Raw genomic sequence first — 22,436 nt, forward strand, 5'->3', positions numbered from 1 at the left:
TGGGCATTTAACAGTCCCTGGAAAGTTGCTGCTGGTATGGTGGAACCATAGTCCTTTACAAGGAGTATAGAGTCTCTAGTACTGTATTTTATTTTTTTCATCAGCTTATCACAATTTCATAATGTCCACAGGCAAGGCATTAGCATACTTGGTGTTGGCTCCTGGAAGTCCAAAGCTACCAGCACACACTCCTCTTAGACGAGCTGCTATTGATCTCATTGGACGAGGATTTCCAGTTTGGGAGCCATATTTGGATGTTGCAAAGGTTTGTGTTGTAGCTGTTTAGCTAGTTTCATTGCAAATAATTTTTTTAAGTGTCCACCACTTGTACTGGAAGAACCTTCCTTACCTTCATTTTCAGTCTTTTGATTACAAAAAATGTTATGATACATCATTGTGTATTCATTTCTTTATCATGAAATTATGCAAGACCCTAGATACGTTTTTGAAGTACAGGTAACCCTTATGCTCTCTTTGGATGTAAAGGCTTTTCCATTCCAACACTTCAGTCTCTTGCTGACCAACTGCCTCCTAGGTCTCCCTGCCTTTGAACCTTCTGTATTCATCATGTACAACCAATCTTCACTTATTTTGCTTGCATTGAAAAATTGCACTTCATTCATCTTCCACCTCTTCCTTCTCAAGACACATGTGAACCATTTTTAGGTTTCCTGGTACTTTCTATTTTTGCCTATTCTTTAAATACTACCTTCATTTACTATCTCCCTAAAGGAGTACCACTTATAGTGTGCCTTATGTGGTATTAAAGGCTGTTTACAGCATATCATAGCTCACCTCATGTCTATCTTGCTACCCTTTGTCAACTGCACAATCATAGGATTGTGCTCCTCATACATCCTTACAGTCCCTGACATGGTAAGCCACCTCACCATTACATTATCTTACCTCTTTCTTCTATACTAGCAAGTCTGTTCCAGGTTTTGGAAAGATAACAATGAAAGGGAGTCAACAGAGGGCAATTTGAATGTGAGCCTACTTGGGGTTTAGAGGGGAAAATTTTTGAGTTTGTGATTTTAATGAAACGGGAAAGGAACACCATACCATAATTTCTTTGTTAGGAATGCTTGGATTGATTGAGGATGAGGAAGTCTTGTTTTGGTTGGTAGGAATGGAATCTGAAAAGGGGACTGAACATGGGAAATTCTTGCTTTTAGAAAAATGCTTTATAAATATACTTGTGAAAAGTAATTGTTAATGTGTTAGTATAGAATAGATGTTAGAATAAGTTGATACATGTAATGGTGAGAAGAGTGGAAATTAGAGACTGAAAGAAAAATTATAACTTACAGGGTGAGTGTGGGTGAAAAATGGAAAAAATGGAATAAAATTTGAGATATATACACGCTGTTAGGAGTTGATGAAGAACTCTAAAATTTCTAGGATGTGGTTGTTCTGACAGGGGTGTTGGTATTTTTATCATAGGTGGGGAAATGAAATGAGAGGTGTATTGAAGGAAGAAATGCCATTCTAGAGGTCTTGTTGCAGGAGAGGCAACATATATAAAGAGATTTGAAAATTAGAAAAAGTAGAGCTTGTTGAGTGGTCAGGGTGAAGATGAGTACTGTAATGGTTGCAGTTTTGGAAATGAGCAAATACAGTACAGTAAAATAATTAGTAAATATACATAGACTAAAAAAACAGAAAGGAAGAGACTCTTTAAAGGCAATGCATTCTTGTGTCAAGGATTGAGTACTATGTTTTGAAGGATGATTAACTATTGCATAGTATGTGTACATTATAATTTCACCATTTTCCCATTTTGACATTTGTGGTACACATTACCATTCCATTTCTTTGCATATCTAAAAATGTCAGGTACAGTATTATTAATTTCTCCAGTTTTAATGCTGAACTAGTTTTGTCTTGTAAACCTCTTTTCAGGAAAATAAGCTTTCATAAACATGATGTCTAAATTGAACCTGTATCCTTCAGATTCTTCTTGCTTTGTTGGACTTGTCAGCAGAGACAGATCGCCTTGCTCCAAGGTTAGTGAATCTATACAACAAATTATATCTTTTGTGTTATTTAGTATGTTATTTATTCATAACAACTTTATTAATTGTATACTGTATTGCCTTTCTTCTGTGCATTGAATCCTGGATGCACCAACTTGTACTGATCAAGATCACTTAGTTTCTTTTAGTAACAGATTCCTAAGTGAACCTTAATTTTTTAAGGTTATGACCCTATTTAAATTGTTCATTTAAATGATTTACCAAATTAATGTAAATGTTAAACAGTTATAGTGCAAACATGAATTACTAGTCTAGTAAGTCTACAATTTCCGCTTTTTGTAAATCAAGCTCAGTTAACTGGTAAAAAATTTACCTATTTTGTATTGTGCAGTGAATAAACATGAAATTATTTAACAAATTGTAGCATATACTGTATAAAATTATGGTGTGGTACTATCAAGTAATTTAAGAATAGTATGTATAAAAACATTTGAAACACATACACAAACTAGTGTACAGGCAGTCCTTGTTTATCAGCATCGGTAAACGGTTTATCAGCCTCGGTAAGCGGTTTATTGGTGGTTAATTGGTGGTTTATGGGTGGTTAACGATGCCTATAAGTGGTTTATTGGCATAATTATCACGATTTTCGGTTATCGGCAATTTTCAGTTAGCAGTGCTCAGCCAGGAATGGAACCCTCGCTGTTAACTGGGGACTGCCTGTAACTGTATTTTATGCTACAAGTTACTTAAGCTTATGATAGCATTTATATATACTGTGCTCTATGATTCTTGTATACGGAAATAGATTTTCTTGATGTTTTGTTTAAAGTTGTGATTTTTAGTCCTAATTCCACCTCTGCATGGAGATTGATTGTGCTACCGTATCTGATCCAATTAAATCAAAGTCTATAGAATTTCAAGTAACTGAATGTTAAAATCATGAGATAGTATTGTATTCAGTGCTCATTTTCATCATTAATTCCTTATACATAATGTTTAGGACTTATTCCTAAAAATTAATTCATCCACATGTAAAAGGAAGTTAATCATTTGACTTTTTGAATTGTAGGATTATATCTAATTGAAAAGTTTGCAGAGCAAATTTTTATCAGAGGGAAAGGCAATTTACAGCTGATTAAGGGGTTTACAACTTTTTTCCACAGAGGGTTACTCCAAAATAGCTTCACGTGGAAGTGGGTAACGGTATTTCATATATATGCTAACAAGATTCTATAAATAAATATCTAGAGCCTCAGAACAGACTAAAGTTAAGCTGTTAAAGAATGCTTATTTTTTTATTTTTATTAGTTCTGGGAAGCCATTTGTCTTCAGTTTTAACTATTTTTTCTCCAACAAAATATTCATATTGTACCAAAATATGAACTGAAACCCTGTGGCTAAGCCTAAGCACTGCTGCTGGGGCATACTGAATGATGTGTCAGCTGTTTATGCATATATCTGCCTGCCTTCTTTTTAAGTACTTCATAAACATAAGGGTAAACATAATATTTTTACAATAGAATACATTTTTTAAAGAACCATTGATCATAGTAGCCTCCTTCTGTGTGGAAAACACCCAAGAGCACCAACTCAAGAGGACCTGTGGCTAGCGTAAGATACTGTGCAAGAATGGGCATGAGGCTCACGGCATGCTAAGAGAAAACCAGGCAATCAGAAATACCTTTATAAGAGTCAAATTTAAAAGTGAAGCATTCAATGGGTGTTCATAATGGGCTTGGTGAGGCTCTGCAGCACCAAAGTAAAGTTGTAATTTCAAGGATGAAAGAGGTCAGAACTCTTCCTGTTGTTTCCCAAGTGTAACCCATGCTGGAGAAAGACCTAGATAAAGCAGAGTGATAACCTCTGATCGCTGAGAGACAGCAAGATAGAGAACTTCTTGACATATGACAGGTACACAAAGAAGTCAGCTAAAGTGAGAATCTTATTTGTCACCTCAAGCTATGAACTTGAGATTACCAACTTTCTTTGGTAGAGTGGCAGTAGAGGACCTTTAGTTGTTTTGACAGCTTCTGCAGCAACCTCTGAAAGGCCCCTCTTGGTGACTGTGAAATCTCTAAAAGTGGAGCTGCTGCTAAGAAACTTGCAAACAGGAAGAGATGTCCACAAAAACTCCAGAGGGTCTAGAAACCACTCCTGTTGCAGGAAAAGGGAGTGATGAGAGTCATCTGAGTGTTCACTGAAATCTCAAACTTGACCAGGATTTGTCTTGGCAGGTCAGACGGAAGAAATTCACATGCATTAAACCCATATAAAGGCTGGAGCATGGCATCTGCTGCCCAGGTTGTTTGATCTGGCTATGGAGAATAGTATAGTGGTTGTTTGGTATTCAAAAATCTTGTAATAGATCCAACAAGGGAATCCCCCCCCCTTCAGACATGGAGCCTTGCAGACATATGTGTGGGAAACCACTCTGATGGAAGATGCTGTTCATGCTGGCCACTCTTGATACTATGGGGAGGCATAGAGGAGTAAGCCTCATGTGAAGACATCTAAGATGATGGCTGTGGTTGCTCAGTGATGGGAAAAAAGCAGAGTCCAGCATTGCATTTACACATGAAAAAGAAATACAACATTTATAGGTGCACTGCTGGTGTAACAAATACCACTAACTCAGGACCAGTCCACATACACAACACACATCAAATCAGGATAACACTGTTGGCCCTTACTCAAAAGGCACTCTGGATGGGGGTCATTATCCAAGGACAACATAAAGGCACAACAAGACTTACACTCCTTGCCTACACAAGTATGCTGGGTCAGGATTAATACAGTAAAATCAAAACTGAAAAATGAGAATTTGAATTACCTACTTAATACTAGGCCATCTAATACAAAAAATACAATACAGTAGCAGCTGAGACAGAATGCAGAGGTCATTGTGATCGGGAAAATCAAGTGCAGTTACTGGGTAAGGAACCTAAATGATGAAGGTAAGGCAAAAAGAACCCTTAATTTGAATTATATGATGAAAAAACTGTGTGTGAAAATTACTGAAAATTATGGGAATTTACAGAAAATCACTTAAACCTACAGCACAGCACTGAAAAACATGAAAAGAGGAAGAGTCATAGTAACTCCAAGGCAATGTGTTATTCATTGGTCAGAGGGCAAAAAGAAGTAAATAACTCATGAAACACTACATTACATTAGGGTGAATAAACCAGCCCAAAATTAAATGCATTATTTGAAATGGCTAATTATGAATTGTACAACACAGACAGTAAAAGCTGTGTTTGTCCTGGTATGTCCTGGCAACATGTTCCCATCCAAGAAATACACACAGATGAATGAGCAGTCTCATCTTGTGGCATTGTGGGGTCAACTGGCATGCGTGCAGTAGGGTTTCATTCACACAGAATAATGCTATTTGTGCTTAATGGTTTTATATCAACAAACAAGTTATAAAGTGCAGTGGTAAGCTTGAACATGTTTTAGAGTAATGCAATAGTCTGATAGATTCCTCAATATTGGTTATAGCCAGTTAACGCTACGTACTCTACAGATACACCATTATTGCAAAATGAACGTGAATCTTTAAATGCTGTGCATATTTGCGGGTACAAAGAAGCCTTGTTTTAGAAAACAAAGTAATATCTAGATAGTTGATTTAAGAGCTGATCACCATCACCAAAATGAGCTCTGAACTATCAAATCTACTGCAAACCAGTAGCATTATTAATAGTATATTAGAATGTTAACATAAACTCCTCTTAGGGGATTTAAAACACCAACAACTGAAGCAATGCTTGCCATTGCAAATCCTCAAATAGGTAGTTATTGTTAACTTCAGTTTTAAGGCAATATCGCCTGCTTATAACATTAGAATATGGTTGCTTCTTGGTTTAAAAGCATTGATTATTCTGTATTAAGGACACATCTTTTTATTTCTGCTTTTTTATATGATATTACTGGCAGAATTTAAAGTATTGTATATAAGTAGCTTATTTTAATTCAGTTTCTGTTGTATTTGCTTTGCACCTGCACTTTTTAAAAAATGTCCATTTACTGTACAAGAAATTTCCATTGTTTAGGTTCATTATATTTTTTTTTTATGCCAGCATTGCCTCTCTTTCTCTTAAGATGTTATAATAATCTGAAAGAATATGTACAATTACTAAAGAACATAGAAATTAAGCTCAAGGTGGTGAATAGTTAAGTAATCAATAGGTAGAAATTGTATCAGTAAGGAAAAACATCCCATACTTTATGGTAATGTCAGAATATATCTTCACTAATGTATATGGGAAAGAACATTTTTTACTTCCTATTCAAATGGAAATCAGGATGACCAGAACTGACTCAGCCATGTAACAGGAAATAAAATACCTTAATTGATGGCAGAAACATTTGTAAGATGCATGATAATAAAACTAGAGTTACAGAAGAGACCACTGACTTCCATGCAGAATCAAATGTATTATATGACTTTACTCTGCTCATTTTCTCATCTTTCAAGTCCTGTGATGTACCACAGCCTCTGTTCAATCTCGTGAAGATTTTATTATACTTATACTTTTCCAAAGTGGCCCCAACATGAGTGATATGTGTTCCTCCTTCACATAATAGTCTCTCTATAGAGAACTCCTCTGTGCACTGATCTCTTGCAACATATATAACCCTTTTCTTTCAAAATCTAGAGCCTCCTTCACTCTCAAAGGCTTTTCAGTCTTACAGAGGAGAGACTTTTTATGACAGGCTGCTTATGCTCCTCCCCTATTAGGTTCAGCAAGAGCTACAGGGCAAGGCCTTTCTGTTGTTCTTATGTAGGGACTGGATCTCACCTCTTTTATCTTATTTCCATTTTGCCCATTGCATTCATCCAATTTAGATAACTGTCCCATGTGCTTTATAAGTTTCCCTGATGATTATATGGGCCTTTTCTTCTACCTATTTTTGGAGCTATTCTGGCAGCATCCTGGTCAGATCTGCTAAGTTACTAGAGTCTTATGATGGGCCCAAATGTGAGTGGTCTTACATCCTTTATTGGCATGACAGTACAGTAGATTAACTCCGTATAGGATTATCACAATGGTGTGTTTTCTGTATTGTATTATTTTCAGAAAACCAGAGGTTCTCTTTCCATAGCTTTTAAAATTGGACTGAAGCAAGATTATATGAGCATCCTGTTTCATTCGTCAGGCAGCATCAGTTTCACAAGTACCTGGCAGCCTTAGGCAGTGTTACTGCCATGTTTGCTGCATTGTCAGTCTCCCACTTTTTAAAATTTTCTAGTTAAATAAAGGGCAGTTTTGAGCTGGGCATCAATTTGGTCTACTGTAGAGTAACAATTCTAGACCATATTATTATATATTCTGTGTACTGTATTTGTGCTTATATGAATGTAACCTGGTTAATTTTGGTGGCTTGAACTGCAGCATGGGAGCTTTTTTTATTATTATTATACACATACACATATATTATATATATGTGTATATGCAAATTTGCTCTCTCTATGATCTAACTGGTTTTGAAGCAGTGGCCTGCAGGTTTTAAGGTCAGTTTACAACACTTAATGGTTCAACACCAATAAAAGTAGTTAGTTACTGAATACTTGTTGTCTTGAATTGTTAAATTATTTCCTAAAATGGAGAGTTAGTATTTTGATGACATTGTTGATGAACCAGTTGCCTTTTATTCACACTTTTACCTTGGAATGGTATTGCAGAGCTCAAATTAAATAATTTTAATCTAGAAGGCATATTTAGGAGGGCTTTGCAGTGTTAAAATAAATTAGTAAAACCAAAAAAACATGAGTAAATGATTCCTATACTGTTTAGAAGTAATGTATTAAATTAAAATCAGTGCTTTAAAAAGAAATGCTTGGTGGAAGTCCAGTACTGTAATTGATTTAGGAATGGGTTTTAGTTCAGTGTCTTCTTATTTGATGGCTGTCTCAATTGAGGTGCTGTTTTCTGTTGAAATCACCTTCCTTCCTAAGTCAATGTTTGATATTACATGAACATACAAATTTTTAATACATTTTTTTGTCACAAATACAAACCAGTTTATTAGAGTATTTTATTCTCTTTTCTCCTGTGGACTATATTGACATATCTCATTTTTGTGGCTAGAAGATTATATTTATATAAACCAGTTTCTTACATTCATGCCCTTTCTCCTGTATGTGTTCTTGGCCTGGTCCTGTGTGCTCAACTGACCCTGTTTACTTGGCAGCCCTTATGTGCATGTCCAACCCTGTTATTTGAAATTAGTTCCTGGCAGCCTTGTGAGACTTTTCTGTCCCCAGCATGTCTGGTGCCTTTGTGTTTTAGCATCTTCAGAGCTTTTTTTTCTTTGCTTCCATGGTCCCTGCAGCTTTGTTCTTCAATACCTCATTGACCTATGGTGCCCTCTATTGTGCCAGTGTGTTTACTCCTTTTGTCCTTGATCTTCATTTCCAGTGCTTCTGCTGCTTCATCCTGTTTTGTAGTACCCTGGTTGGTTGTTTTGCTGCTTTGTTTTACCCTGATTTCTCTACCCACCCAACCCCACCCAGGAGTGTCAGGGACTTCATTATGAGCATTGTCACCTTTAGCCCTAGGAGAGCTGTTAATCAGCTCAGTGGTTTGTAAAACTAAGGTGTACTTAACTTTTTCTGTTCCCATTCATTTTTCTTGTGTTTCACAGTTTTTTTGGGGTACTTTTGTACTCATGTTATCCTTCACACTCCTCTCTCCAACTCTCCTCACTGCTTGTGACCATGAGTTGTGTTGTGGTATTTCAGCCTGCTACATCTCAAGTGGCCTCTGTGGGGGGTTAGTGCCATCAGTGCACCTCATGCAAAGAACCTTAAGGTTCTTTGTAGCATCTGTTCAGCCCTTGGCTGCAACCCCTTTCATTCCTTTTACTGTACTCCGTTCATATTCTCTTTTTTCTATCTTACTTTCCACCCTCTCCTAATAGTTGTTTCATAGTGCAACTGCGAGGTTTTCCTCCTGTTACACCGTTTCAAACCCTTATACTGTCAGTTTCCATTTCAGCGCTGAATAACCCTACAGGCCCCAGAGCTTGGCCTTTGGCCTAAATTCTATACCATACTCAGTTCTATACTAACCCGAAGTGGTTCCTTTCCCATTTCTTTGTCTGTTTCTCAATATTCTGCGCACGCACCCTGTTTGCCTTCTTCTCCCAGCATTTATTGATTCAGTCCACAGTCTTGTTTGATTTGCTCCTTACTCTTCCAGATGGAAGTTGGCACAGAAGAATGAGATGTGTCACCTTGCATGGAAGTGGAGTGCGAACAGGACATGCGTGGTGGACTTTTTCTTCCTTCAAACACTTTCAAGTTGGTGTGACTGGGCTCATTTCACATGGAGAAAAGGCTAATCATGATTAATGGGTTTTTATAAAAACTACTGTTTTTATTTAAAAACTTTCTTTTTTTCTTTTAAGTTTGATTATAGTTTATTTTCCAGCCAATGTGTATCCATTGAAGACAGTTCTGGATAGTTATTTTTTTTATAGAATTTATATAGTGTTAGATTATGATAACATTTCTCTTAAAATTTGAAGACTTTTTAGGTAAAAAGTTAGAAATTTTTTGGGGTATCTACATTATCTTCATCCTTTATTTTGTCAGTATGAAATATGGTCTGCCCCTCATTCCTGAAGCTGATTCCTGCCGTACAGCTTCCAATGCACTAACCTTGATAGCAGAAGCAAAACCTCCAGCCTTTATTACAACTATGGCACGTGAAGTGGCACGGTTCAATGCCCTTCAACAAAATGCTCAGAGTCTACAGTTGAATATTCACAATACTGTTCTCCATCGTGCTAAGACTGAGATTCTGCGAGTAATGGAATACCTTATCGTACATAAGAGGTGTCACATTATGGATCTTATGGTTGAGGTAGGTGACTTGTGATGTTTAACTTTGCTTCCTTTGGAACTTTACCTTAAGATATTAGTGCCAGTTGTGAAAAAGGATAAAGGTTTAATGTTTCAAAGTTCATGTTGGCTATTTGCAGCAGTACATTTTAGGTCCAGGAGGCACTTTAAACCTGTAAGAAATAAATGCATGGACTTCACATACTGCGTCTTCATTTTGAAGTACTTTAAAGTCAATTTCGACTTCTAATTACAAGAGAAAAATTTGGTTATTTTAATGAAAACCTCAAGTTTTAAATTAAGGAACTTAAAAATGTGCGCTGATACAAAATCTTATTTAAGAAAGTTTTGGTTTTTTATGTCATTAGGTGTTTCATCTTGGTTTCCTATTTTATGTAGGTTATCAGCTAGAATTCAAGTCCAGAATCTTTTGATAAGGGTGTTTTTGTCTTTTAAAGGTAATGGATATTGTACTGCATTGCGTTGATCCTGGTCACCTCAAGAGTCGAGGCTTGAATGAAGTGTTCCCTTCCATTTGCGGCTTCCCTCAAGTCTCTCATTGTCCACACACGAGGCGAATTGCAACCGGAGCCAAAAATGGCAGTATTGCTATGTATGAATTAAGAGCTTCAAAATGTCAAGTAAGTCCTTAGACTCCTAAATTGGCATTTTTCGCTCGCAGCATGAACTTTTTCCCATTTGCTTTTATTGAAATTCATTTGCTAAACTTTATTATTACAATAACGAATAGAAATTTAAGTCCTTCTCGATTTTGCAGATGATACCTGCACATGGAGCGGCAGTAACTGCCCTTTCATTTTCTCCTGATGGTAAATACTTGGCTTCATACTCAATGGGTGAAAATAGATTGTCATTTTGGCAGGTTAGTACTGTTTTTAATTTGCTTTAATAGCCTCAAGATACATGAGATATAGAAGATAAAAACAATAATTTTTAAAAATTTCTGCTAAAGTATATGAGTATTACGTTATTGCTAGCACCAGAATTTGGAGTACCAAGTTGCATGAATCTCTCTAAATATGTGAAACACTGATTTACTCCCTTAGATGAACTATCTTTCCGTGCAGTAACACGTAAAAATGATTCTGTTTACAGCAAACCTATGGTAATATGTACTTTTTGTTTGTTTCATCATCTTTGGCAGACCAAGGAAAATATTTTGTCATAAGGGTCTGTTGTACTAGACTTCCTCCCTATGACTTTACTCCATTCCTGTACAGTATATACTAATCTAGTCTTATATCTAATTGCTTTAAAACTGCTGTTGCTTAGGGTACAACATCTAAATTTTTTCTTGATTACATCCACAAATGTAAATTTGTGACATTTGCATTAATTTTTATTATAATGATTTTATTTCAGACGTCATCTGGAATGTTTGGTTTAGGAGCATCTCAAACAAAGTGCACGAAAACTTTCTCAACGGTGCCGGTTCCTGACATTGTGCGTATGAATCCTCAGCGACTTCCAAAGTTGGTGTGGATATCTAATAAAACTGTTGTTCATATGATGGCCGATGGTACTGAGCATCGCTTTAATGCATAGTGAAGTGCAGTGTAAATGTTAGTTGTAAAAATGTTTTGTTTTGTAAAAATTTTATGAATGTGTGATAGATGATTGATCAGGAACAGTAGTATGTATCAGAAAACTGAACCAGTTCTGCACAGAGTTTTTTCATGAAATACAGTATACTGTACTCGGATCTTTTCCCTCTGCAACACCCAGAATGTTTCGAGTGATGGTCTTTATTTTGTTAAAAGTGAGGTAATGTTTCATGTCCATTTAATATGTTGTACATGAGATGAACGTTGTACTTCTGCATGATAAAGTTTTTCAGGTAATCCTGTACAGACTTGGCTTAGAAACTAACTGCAGGAGTGTGACATGCCTTAAAAACCTGCCTGTTATGTTGAACAGATTTTTTCTATTTATCTTGTCTTACATTTTGATAGATCAGACTTTGAGTTTCAAAAATCCAGGAAGATTTGTTTACAACCATTATGAATTTTTTTATAAGTATCACCCTAATGTTAATCTTCCACTATTCTATGTTAATAGAATATTCCTCTATACTTAGAACATGTTGCATAGACATACTCACTGTTATTGTAATGCTGTGGTAAATAAGTTGCCTTTGACAGATGTCTCCAGGCTCACCTCAAGGTGCATAATGGGGCTTGTAGGTATTGCTAAGGGAAGAGTCTGCTGGGAGTTATGATAGAAAAATAACCCTGTATAAAAATAATGAAATGAAAAATAGTAAAGAGAGCAAGCATAAGGGATTGGGAAAGCAGTTTTATTGTTGCCTTAGTGTATAATTTATTTTTAAACTGTTACATACAATGAAGTAGCACTATAGTTAGTAATTTAATTAATTTACCCAAGTAGATACACCATCTCTTCTGTTATGCCCTGCCGTATAAAATTCTGCCATTATTAATACCTTGAAGCCCCATAAGGAAATTCCTTATAAAGTATTCTCTAGCCATTTGGCATAGCACAGAAGAGGCTTTTGTAATATAAACTGAGTCAAGTTATTTGATGAAGCCTTTAATGAGTTATCATCACTGTGGTTATTGGATTGATCTGTCATTCTGTTGTGTGCTGTGCATCTTGACTGGAGTCATAATACAGTACTTAGACATAGTTGATATGCTGCATTTAGCATTTCGTACCTTGGAGAGTCCTACTGATTAGTGAAGAGAACACTTGTAAATAAAGAGAACATATGAAAAATCTTCTCATCTACTAACAGTAGACTTCTGCCATTGCTAAATCTGTGTCTCATATATAACTATTTTTTTGTATTTTGGTTAAAACCGTTCTATAGTTTTGTTTATTAGAAAAATTGCCAAAGACTTGTTTATTCAATCAGTATTTTTGTTTCAGCAACTTGAAAGATGTGATCATTCTTTGAAGATTACTACACTGTGGAAAGGCCTTGTTTGAATTCTGAATCATAATATTTGCAAAAATGTTATAGAACTATCAGATGAAGAAATGTTTCAATATAACAGTTGCTCATAATGGAAAACTGTATTTAATGTTGGTTCATGAGGAAAACAGGAAATCTGTGAAAATAATTTCAAAGAATTTGTCCAAATTAATTTGCCTTGTTATGAAAACTGCTGTAAATTTTGTCTAATACGACTGTTGCTGTATGTGTGTTGTTGCAGTTGACTGTGATTTTTAGTGGATACAAATGATGGAATGTTCTAATGTGTTTGTTTTTCCCATTAGAAATTGTACTATTTCCTTAACTGTTCCTCTAATCCTGAAAGTACTGTTCTTCTCTGATATTCATTATAAGGGAACATTTCAACTTGGTCTTTTGGAATCTAATAGCTAAAGAAAAGAGGAGGAATTATTAGAAAAGACTAGTTAAAACCATTTATATTCACATATCCTGCAATGTTTTGTTGCATACATCAGAAAAACACTTTTCAGTAGACAGGCCTTATATATAAACTTCCCATATGAATGAGCTTTGGTCAGTATTTGTGCTTATGGTCTTATAATATTGTTTTAGAAACTAGATACAATCATTGTGGCAAGTGAAGACTTGTACGTGAAGAGTAGTGGGAAAATAGTGGTCCAAGTGCAATATGCTTCAACGAACAATATTTTTCTTAGTTTATTTATTCCTTTGAATTTTGCATTCCATGGTATTTTACCTTTATTTCGCAAATCTTACAGACTTTATTTTGTGAAGCCCAATATTTTCTTTTTCTCTAATTGTTTCATAATGTAGAGATCAGTAAGATAAATTTGAGCTGTGACAACAGCCAAGTAACATTGTCGGAAGCACGTTAGTTTTAATAAACTAGTATTAATATTAGTAGGAGTAGGGAATAGGCTGTTTCATTCATAAAATTATTTTTTACTGGGAACGGGAATTAATGTTAATAGAACGATATACAGTAATGCTTGAATGATTTTATAAGAAATGATACATCTAAATTAAGTAGGAATTTATTTCTTCAAAATTAGGAGTTATGCAAATTCTGGCAAATAAATGTCATAATACATAATACCAGAGGTGATTCAATTATGTTTTGGTTTATGGTTCTTAATTGTCCTTTCTTCCAGGTAGATTTGTTATGGTTATGCATTAACCAGTTTTAAGAGTCTTTATTTTGTAGTACTGTATGCTGATAGTCTGTTTTTCAGGAAAATTTCACTTTATTGTATGTTTTTCTGTTAAGGTTATTCACATAATTACCAGTTTTCATCATCATGAGTGAGTGATGTTAAACTTCTTTAGAAAAAATTATACTAATGGCAGGTTTGGAATTTATTTACCTAATGAAAATTAATGTTAACTATAAATATACTTTTACCAAAATATGGCAGTAGTGATGAGATTATTATTTAGGGATTTTAGGTTACAATCTTCTTGCCAGCATTCAATTGAAAAATGAGTTACCTTCTATTTTGATATGTGTTCCACTCATGCATTGCTATGATTTAAAAGGTAGACTATTTTTGAAATAAAAAAAACCATACACTTATCCATGTTATATTTGTAATTTAGCAATGAAAGGTGATGGAAGGGAAGTGTTTAATATTTTTATAGTAAAATAATTTAACTCAAAATATTCGCCTCTTTAGCGTAGACGTCTTCTGAGACAAGAACTTGCAAGTGATAGCCACTTTTATCCATCCATCTAAGAAGGATTAGAAAAAGTGTATTTTGTAGAATATTCATCTGGTATCAGTTGTTTGTAAGTACTTGAAGAGAAAGGTTTTAGGTGATTGTAGTAGTAGCCATTACGTTATGTTGTGGAGTCCTCGTCCTGAAGTGAGACTACACTTTTGGATATTCGCTGACATTGTGGCTAGGCTGTTGTGCACCATCATATGTATGAGAGAAAAGAATATAGTAATATACATACTGTGCATACATTTACATAGATATGTGTGTATAAAGACTATATAAATGCCTACATGTGTATCCAGATACATTATTATAGTATATAATGCACTGTGCAAGACCTTCATGTTGAGAATTTTAGACTTTTGACAATGAATTCTATAAAGTAGGTCCCAATATTGTTGTGCAACAAGGAACAGCATAAAGAATTTTTCCTTACTATATGAAAGGATGAACATTTTACTCCAGTGCTTGTGTCTTGGTAAAAAAACAAAAAAGTGCATGTACCTGTACACATTAAAGCACCCCTACCATAGATAATGGGTTATTCTCATATATTCCCCTTAAGGGGTACCACTTGCAGTGTACTTTGTGTGGCACTTTTCAGATATACTAAAGGTTCTTTTTACTATCACTGTTCATCTGTTCCCTTCAGTCTCTTGTCACCTAGGAGTCCAACTACTTTTAACTTTTACTGTGCACCAGTTTTTTCCTCTCGCTTAGAAAAACTGATTTTTATAATGTATGCATATATATATTAAGTGAAAGGATTGCCATAACATTTAGAGATTTGTAAGACACCAATTTCCAGGATAAGTAACTATCTTCAGTTTACCATTATTCTAGAGGGCTGTACTTGGTATTCCTTAAAATTTATAGTCTTTCTTTGTAATTAGTTTTTCTGACATAATATGAAAAGCATGGTATTTGATCAAATTTTTAACACATGTTTTCAATTACCATTTGCACTGATTAGGTAAAGTATATTTGACCCTTGCAAATTCCATATATTCATACTTATTTAACACAGTCTAGATGCCACCCATCATGAACCAAGTCATGTCTGTAGTGAATGCACTGTTTAAGATTTTCAGCTCGGGAGTGTGGTTTGACTACTTTTTATAGCTAACAACATAATGATAAAACAATTTTTTAAATGTCCAGATTTCAGTCAAAAGTGGATGACAGATATTGTATGCAAATTCCTTAAATTTAGCTAGAATATCCAACATTTTCATAAGAAAACTCCTCAGGCCAGGCCTGTGAAAGTTAAAAATTTTAACTTGGTAGTCTGCTTTAGCTATTTTTTATGACTAAGCTAACCTGTATTCACTTGTGGTTTGGCTTTGGTAGCTGTATTAAAGGTTAGTGAAGAAGATATATGTGGAGAAGTGGTGCTCATGGTTTTTTTTTTTCTAAGGTGCAAATTGTAATCATAGAATTCCAAGTGTAGGAAGGCATATATATGCCTTACAAGGTGAAGATGTTTATACAGATTAAGGTCATTCTGCATCATTTTGGTTTATTTGATTGTTAAATTATCTTTAATAAAATCTAAATTGCATTATGAAAAACAAACCCTTTGGGTCAGCCCTATGAAACTTAGGAGTTTTAACTTAGTGGTCTGTTAAACTATCCAACAGTATTGGTTTATAAGGATATGTTGGTTGCAAAGCAGCTGGATTCATTTTAGAAATTGCTAGACTTGGTGAATAAAAGGACTTGGTAAAAGACCCCAAATTCCCTCGATAAAATGCAAGTCTTACTCTTTGCCTGCCAACTACAACTCTTAACAATTTATTGGGTGAGGGATGCCAAGTGCTTGCATGTGTACCAAATGTCCTTGCTACATATAGTAAATTATTCATTATCAAGAGTATACTATATTTCAGTGACAGTACAGTACTGGTTAAAATATAATATTGTTGTAATTATTATTTCACTCTATATACTTTTCATGTTTCCTCTCTCCTTTGTATTTCCTTTCTAGTAAAATAATATTATCATGATAGAATACCTGCATTAGTATGCTACTTGCATCTACAATAGCCTACCAACAAGAGGGCAGAATGGTGAGAATCAACAATTTACAATGTTATTTGTGTGAGTTTAATCTTCCAGGTGACATTCATTAGATGTTATGATTTTAGTGTTATTTTGAGTGCCTTAACTTTGTTAGAATATGATCTGTTTTGAAAGTGTGCACTGTATTTGAACGTTGATGATGCGTATGAGTTCAAGTTTTGAACATTTGAAACATTTGATAGTCAACAACATCTATTAGCAGCACACAACATCCTGTCCACTACAGAACGTAAGACTTGCATTTTATATTCATCAAATAAGGTGACCCAAATTAGTGTTCATTTTGTTTTTTATTATTTTCTGTCTTGAAAGGGAGAGATTCAAATTTCATAATTTATGTCAAGATGCACAATACATTAGCAAGGGTTGATATGATCTAGAAAGGTTTGGTTTTTGGTTCATGCCTCTTACAAAAGGAAAAAACATACATTTAGTACTTTGTTTCATATTTAATAAATAGACTGGAATTAGTTTCCCGGTTCTGTAACTTTTTTAGCTGAAACCAGTCAGTTCTTATCATCTCTGTGTCACTGTATTTTGTAGCCATCCACAATTTTCATTACTGTATGCCCCATTGCATACGATACCAGGTGTACTTGTTGGGTTCAGTAGAGGCTGTCGTAATTTAAGACATTCGACTTTCATGCTATAACAACGCGAGTCCGCAATAAAGTTATGTACCTCAAGTTCATGCTGAGTGAAGCTTAAAGGAATTAGTTTTATTTAAATCATGCAGCTAATATGCCATAAGCCAATGTGTACGAAACTCCAAATATGTCATAAGCCAATGTGTAGGAAACTCCCAATTACCCAAACACCTGGTTTTAGAGGCTCTGTGTAAGACAGCAGGTACTGACCGATTTATCAAAAATAATGGTAGTGTCTGTTGGTAATTTATATTAATGACAGAATTTGCACTGACTCAACCTGGTTATGTGGTGTGACTATTTTGAAGGATGGGCACCTTTCCTTAGTTTTAATGCCTTGGTATCGTGTAGGCTGCATGCAGTGTAGAAACTGAAGATAGTCGCTTACAGCAGGTGTTGCCACATGTTATACTAAAGTCAACCAGTTTGGGTTGCAAAATCTGTATAAATACACAGTGTTTGTATACACTATACACACATATCCATACATGTATGTATAATTTTATATTTACATGTGCCAAGGTGTACTCTTGCATAATAATGGCTGTAATGGATGTACAGTACTACTTATTTTAGCAGTTTTTCTCTACATCCCAGATGAAACTTATGTAATGTATCATTCAGACTGTGAAAAGTGTATATATTGGTTTGATTTGTTTGTAAATGAGGATTTTATAATTTAATTTTGTTTTAGTTGCTGTAAAGTTTATGTAAAGTATATTTCAGAGTTTTGATAGACACTGTTGTATAGTTCAACCAGGCCCACATGTATGCATGGCCTTGTTAGGCATTGTATAAAGGCTCACTAATTTACAATAGACAGTTTTAATGTACTTGATTTTGAAGGCTTCTTTTTTGCCCCATGATTTTTTTGGTTTGCCAAGTTTCTTTTTGTAACGTATGCTATCCTTTGAAAAGTAACGATGCATCTTCAAAAGACATTTCTGAGGCTCTTAAATCATGTAAGGTCTCAAGTCTTGTTCAATATAAGAATAACTGGAAGGGAAGGAACAGGAGACTTAACTGAAAATGTTGCCATGGGATTTGTAAATGTTTGCTTAAGCTTAAGATGCTGCATGTAACTTGAACATCCAGTAGATAATTATGCTCTTTGGCTAGATCGTTGGTCAAAGTTAGTACTTTCTGTAAGTACTTTATAAATTCAAATGTGATTGTATAGCCACTTCAGTTTCATAAAAAGAAATTTGACACCTCATTGCAATCTCCCTTCTCATGCAGCATAGGAAGGCATTAACCTAGAGGTATTTAGTTTTTGACATTTTTAACAGAACTGCAAACCTTTATTTTACATGTGCCCTAGCTCAAATATGAATGGAAATAATCTCCTTAGAACATGAGATTTCTTTTAATTAGTATTAATTTAAATAGGTATTTTACTACTGGTTGTCATAATCTTCATTAACATTAAAGCTTTTTACGTCAGATTTTCTCTATGTAGTGATTTCTCTCCACTTTCTTCTCTCTTGTGCACATTCTCACTGAATTCCTATCTGACCTAGCACTTCATCTATACTCTTTTTCCATTATTTTGTTAGCTTTCATTTGGATCTTTTATTTGTTATTTTTTTTACCAACTTCTGTATCCATTCTCGTTTCATATCCAAACCATCTTCATTTCGAGATTCTAGTTTGTTTTCTAGTTGCAGGACCCCACATTTAATAACTTCTAATTTGTTATACAGTTTTCCAAATGCATTCTGCAGTCACACCTTTTTAAATCATTCTCCATTTTCTTTGTCAGTCCCCAAATCTCTGCGTCATAGAGTAGTAGACCTAATATGCACCATAAATTCTTGCCTTTTATTAATGGGAGACTTTTATTTACCAGTAGTCTCACAATCTCATGCAACTTCTTTTGGGATGTTGACATCTTTTCCTTTTTCCCTTCAATGCCTGCTTCTCTGTTCATTGTATCATCAGGGTCGCAGGAATGTTTTATACTGTAACTCTTCTAAGGCCCGCCCTTCTACCACAACAAGGTGTTCATCCTCCCTCTCTTTTCCCAGTTACTCTTCTTATTCACTTCAGTCGGAAAAAATCTACTAGTGCATATACATTTCACGATGCCTTTGGCTATCAGATAATCACTAGTCTTCAGCTCCATTCCTCTGAATGTGTACAATCTGTCTAGTTTCCATCCCTCCATGCTTACAAACATTCCCTACACTCATAGCCCCCTTTGATGGATGGAGGGGATAAAAAAAAAACTACTTAAATATGATTTTCAGAACTCAGGTTTTATTTAGTTCCTCCCCACCCCTTCCTTCTTTAAAATCTTTAGTTGAAAAACTATGCCTTGACTTGAATTTGGTTTTAATTGCTCTCAGAGAAGGAGAGTGAGTGAGCTCGTTTGACATGATGTCCACTATACATAGGATTTAAGTATCTGAATGTCTCATGTCAAGCTCTAACATTTAGTTGTGGGTCCATTCTTGATGAACTGATGACCCTTGGGGCACTATTACAGTAGTATTGCTTATATGTGGGTGACCCATAAGAGTGGAATGCTATTTGATTTGACATTCTTGACAGGCTACCTAATGGAAATAAAGTTTCCTGTGTCTCTCGGATAATGGTACAATATTCCTGTAGACTTACCTCTTGTAAATAAATAAATGGACAATTCCGCAACAAGGCGTAGTCTTATAAAAATAATCAAATAATAAAAAGGATAAGAAACCAAATCTAACCTTGATCTGTATTGACTTTTTGGCAGTGAAAGTTGGTCAAGGCTTTTAGTATTAAAACGATAAGAAAATTAAATATTGAAACGGGGAAACTTTCTTTAGTCAAAATGGACATAAAAAAGGCATTTTTCCAGATGAAATTTGGCAAATAGGAACTGCTATCATTTCTTAACTGTTAAGACAATTGAAGTTATATATATGATGCAATGGACAGCATACAAGGAATGGTAATTTTACTTAGATTTGAACAAGAGAAACCAGTCAACAAAGTCTCCATAAGGAAAAGGTACAAAACTAATGGTAGGTAGCAGAATTCGAATTATTTGGGAAAATCTATCAAGATAAACAAATAAATCCTAGGCTGTTGTGTACATGTAAATAACCACACTCATCCTCAAATACAATGTAGGCTACACTGTAAATCATTTCTGTACCTATTGAATTCCACATTTGGCGAGCTTTAATTAGTCCTTTCACTATGCAGTTAAGTCGTGCTTGCTTGAATTCGTCATTCAGCCATGGCTGAAAAATACTTTCCACAATGAAGGCCATACGGAACAAAGTAACATACTTTAAGACCAGATAAAGGCAAATGTGGTGCTATTATGTTCATATAGGAGTGTAAATACTATGGAATTAGTCAACTCTGATTTATCCAGTGTTTTTATTCAGAATTCTCCAGTAACCAAGGGTGAACCCCGTATACATAATTATTGAAATGAAATGACATTTATAAAAAAATTTCTGGTGTTAAACCAAGCAGTTCAGATTTTCGCCACAGCCGACAGGTAGCGCCACTTGTTTAGTACACTTCGTGAATCGTGAAGGGTTGCCGATAGTGCTTTAAAACAGTTGGTTACTGTGTTTTGGTGCAAACTGGTGGTCGTATATGGAGTATAGCTCCGAGAAAATAAGCTAAAATTGACTCATCTTTTGAATCAGTGCGTTATATGGGCTTCTTATCCGTCGAAAAACATTAAGCTATAGGCTAGACTATACTAAACTCGGCAGTCAAGTGTTGGATACCAAAATGCAGTGTTTGCTGTATTTTTGAAATTGTCAGTTGTGAATTATCAGAAACCAAGATTCGTGCAATTACTAAGTTAACATAACCTAGGCTAATATGTCCGTACTTTCCAAATTACCCTTTTCAAAATGCCAATGCTACATTTGAAAGTTTGATACTGTATCAACCAAGATCAAATTTGGCCTATGTTACATATGTTTACGCTTTGTACATCAGGTACTGGTAATTTTTCGGAAGACTCCAGCCAGCCATTTCGAAAGACTCCAAGTAGCCATTTTTGCATGGAAAACTATTTTGGGTTTTTCGTGCAAATTTGGCTAGGAAATGATAGGGCACTAAAACAACCTAAAAATGCCAACCTAACGTAACCTAGGATTGTTTACTGGTTACAATTTTGCCGTATTAGCTATGGAGGGGGCTGGGGGACCAGTATTGTCTTACCTTTTAAGTCGTAATTTGTTTAATTATTTTTCTCAGTTATTAGGACTTTGCAAAGATTACCGTATGTATTGAGAAGAAATTTTTTGTTTTGATGTGTTGTACCCAAGAAAAATATAAATTTTAATGTGGGAGGTGGCTAGAGTCTTCTGAAAAATAACCCAGATATTTTTCAAAGTTATCATAAACTTAAAATTCAAAATGATCGTAAATGACCTAAAAATTCGTTAGGCTCTGGTAAATTACTGTTTTAAGCTTATATCTGTTCACTCGCTTTTAATGTTCATGTAGGCTATATTAGTTGCTAGCTTAATCATTGCGTCTTCAAGCAGTGTGGCCAGCAAAAATAAAATTTTCATATGTAACTCAAAATTAGGCCACTTTTTAAACTCTATCTCTCTATGACATGGCGCCATAAATGCTAAAGTAATCTTACAGCTAAAAGTCTTTTAATCGTAAGAAAATTAAATAGTCATTCACTATCGTTCCCAAAACTAGGCCTAGCAGACAGACTCTGCCCCCCCACTAAGTAACACAGCCTGCCATGTTAGGGTAGGTTAAGGTATGTTAGGTTTAGTTTTATAATAGGTTTCCTTAACCAATCCCTTCTTAAACATATGACTCCCTAATGACTTGCACTTTCCCGGAACCATTCCGTAACAACATAGCAGTCCGGTCTTTCTCCCAACATTTTCCCCCTGCCAAAACCCCTCTTGTTAGCAATACTGTAAGTGTAGGAAAAGTAAATTTCCAAGACAATAGGCCGTGCGGAGCTTTTGCTTAGATTTACCGAAAAGAAACGTGTGAGAAATAGCCTATACCGCCATAAATAATTTTGTGACTAGGAGTACTTTATAGCTCTTCAACAGTATTGGCCTAAAAGTACCCCTTTATCACAAAATCAAACTTTCTTCCTATAGATTATTTGAAGAAGATGTAAATGATGAAATATGTTGACTCCATGATGTCGTTGATATTGAAAGATGCAAAGATAGATCCAGATAAAGCAGCTAGGTTGCAACTAC

At 35.1% G+C, this 22,436-nt stretch overlaps 1 protein-coding gene across 15 annotated transcripts in view; it reads left to right on the top strand.

Annotated features, from left to right (window-relative positions):
* The window catches only part of Rbcn-3B (WD repeat-containing protein Rbcn-3B), a 108,089-nt gene extending 90,013 nt beyond the window's left edge, over positions 1-18,076 (top strand). For 14 of the 15 annotated variants that reach the window (XM_067116616.1, XM_067116614.1, XM_067116615.1 and 11 more), the window contains 6 exons: positions 132-265; positions 1,954-2,006; positions 9,583-9,853; positions 10,290-10,472; positions 10,610-10,714; positions 11,215-18,076. In XM_067116616.1, coding sequence (XP_066972717.1) covers positions 132-265; positions 1,954-2,006; positions 9,583-9,853; positions 10,290-10,472; positions 10,610-10,714; positions 11,215-11,397 — 929 coding nt within the window. In that variant the 3' untranslated portion in view covers positions 11,398-18,076. Of the gene's footprint in view, positions 1-131; positions 266-1,953; positions 2,007-9,187; positions 9,435-9,582; positions 9,854-10,289; positions 10,473-10,609; positions 10,715-11,214 lie in introns of those variants that run through there. The other variant, XM_067116628.1, reaches the window with a different exon arrangement.
* The last annotated feature ends 4,360 nt before the right edge of the window (positions 18,077-22,436 follow it).

Source organism: Macrobrachium rosenbergii, chromosome 14 (genome assembly GCF_040412425.1).
Source record: "Macrobrachium rosenbergii isolate ZJJX-2024 chromosome 14, ASM4041242v1, whole genome shotgun sequence".
Classification (NCBI taxonomy): Eukaryota; Metazoa; Arthropoda; class Malacostraca; order Decapoda; family Palaemonidae; genus Macrobrachium; species Macrobrachium rosenbergii.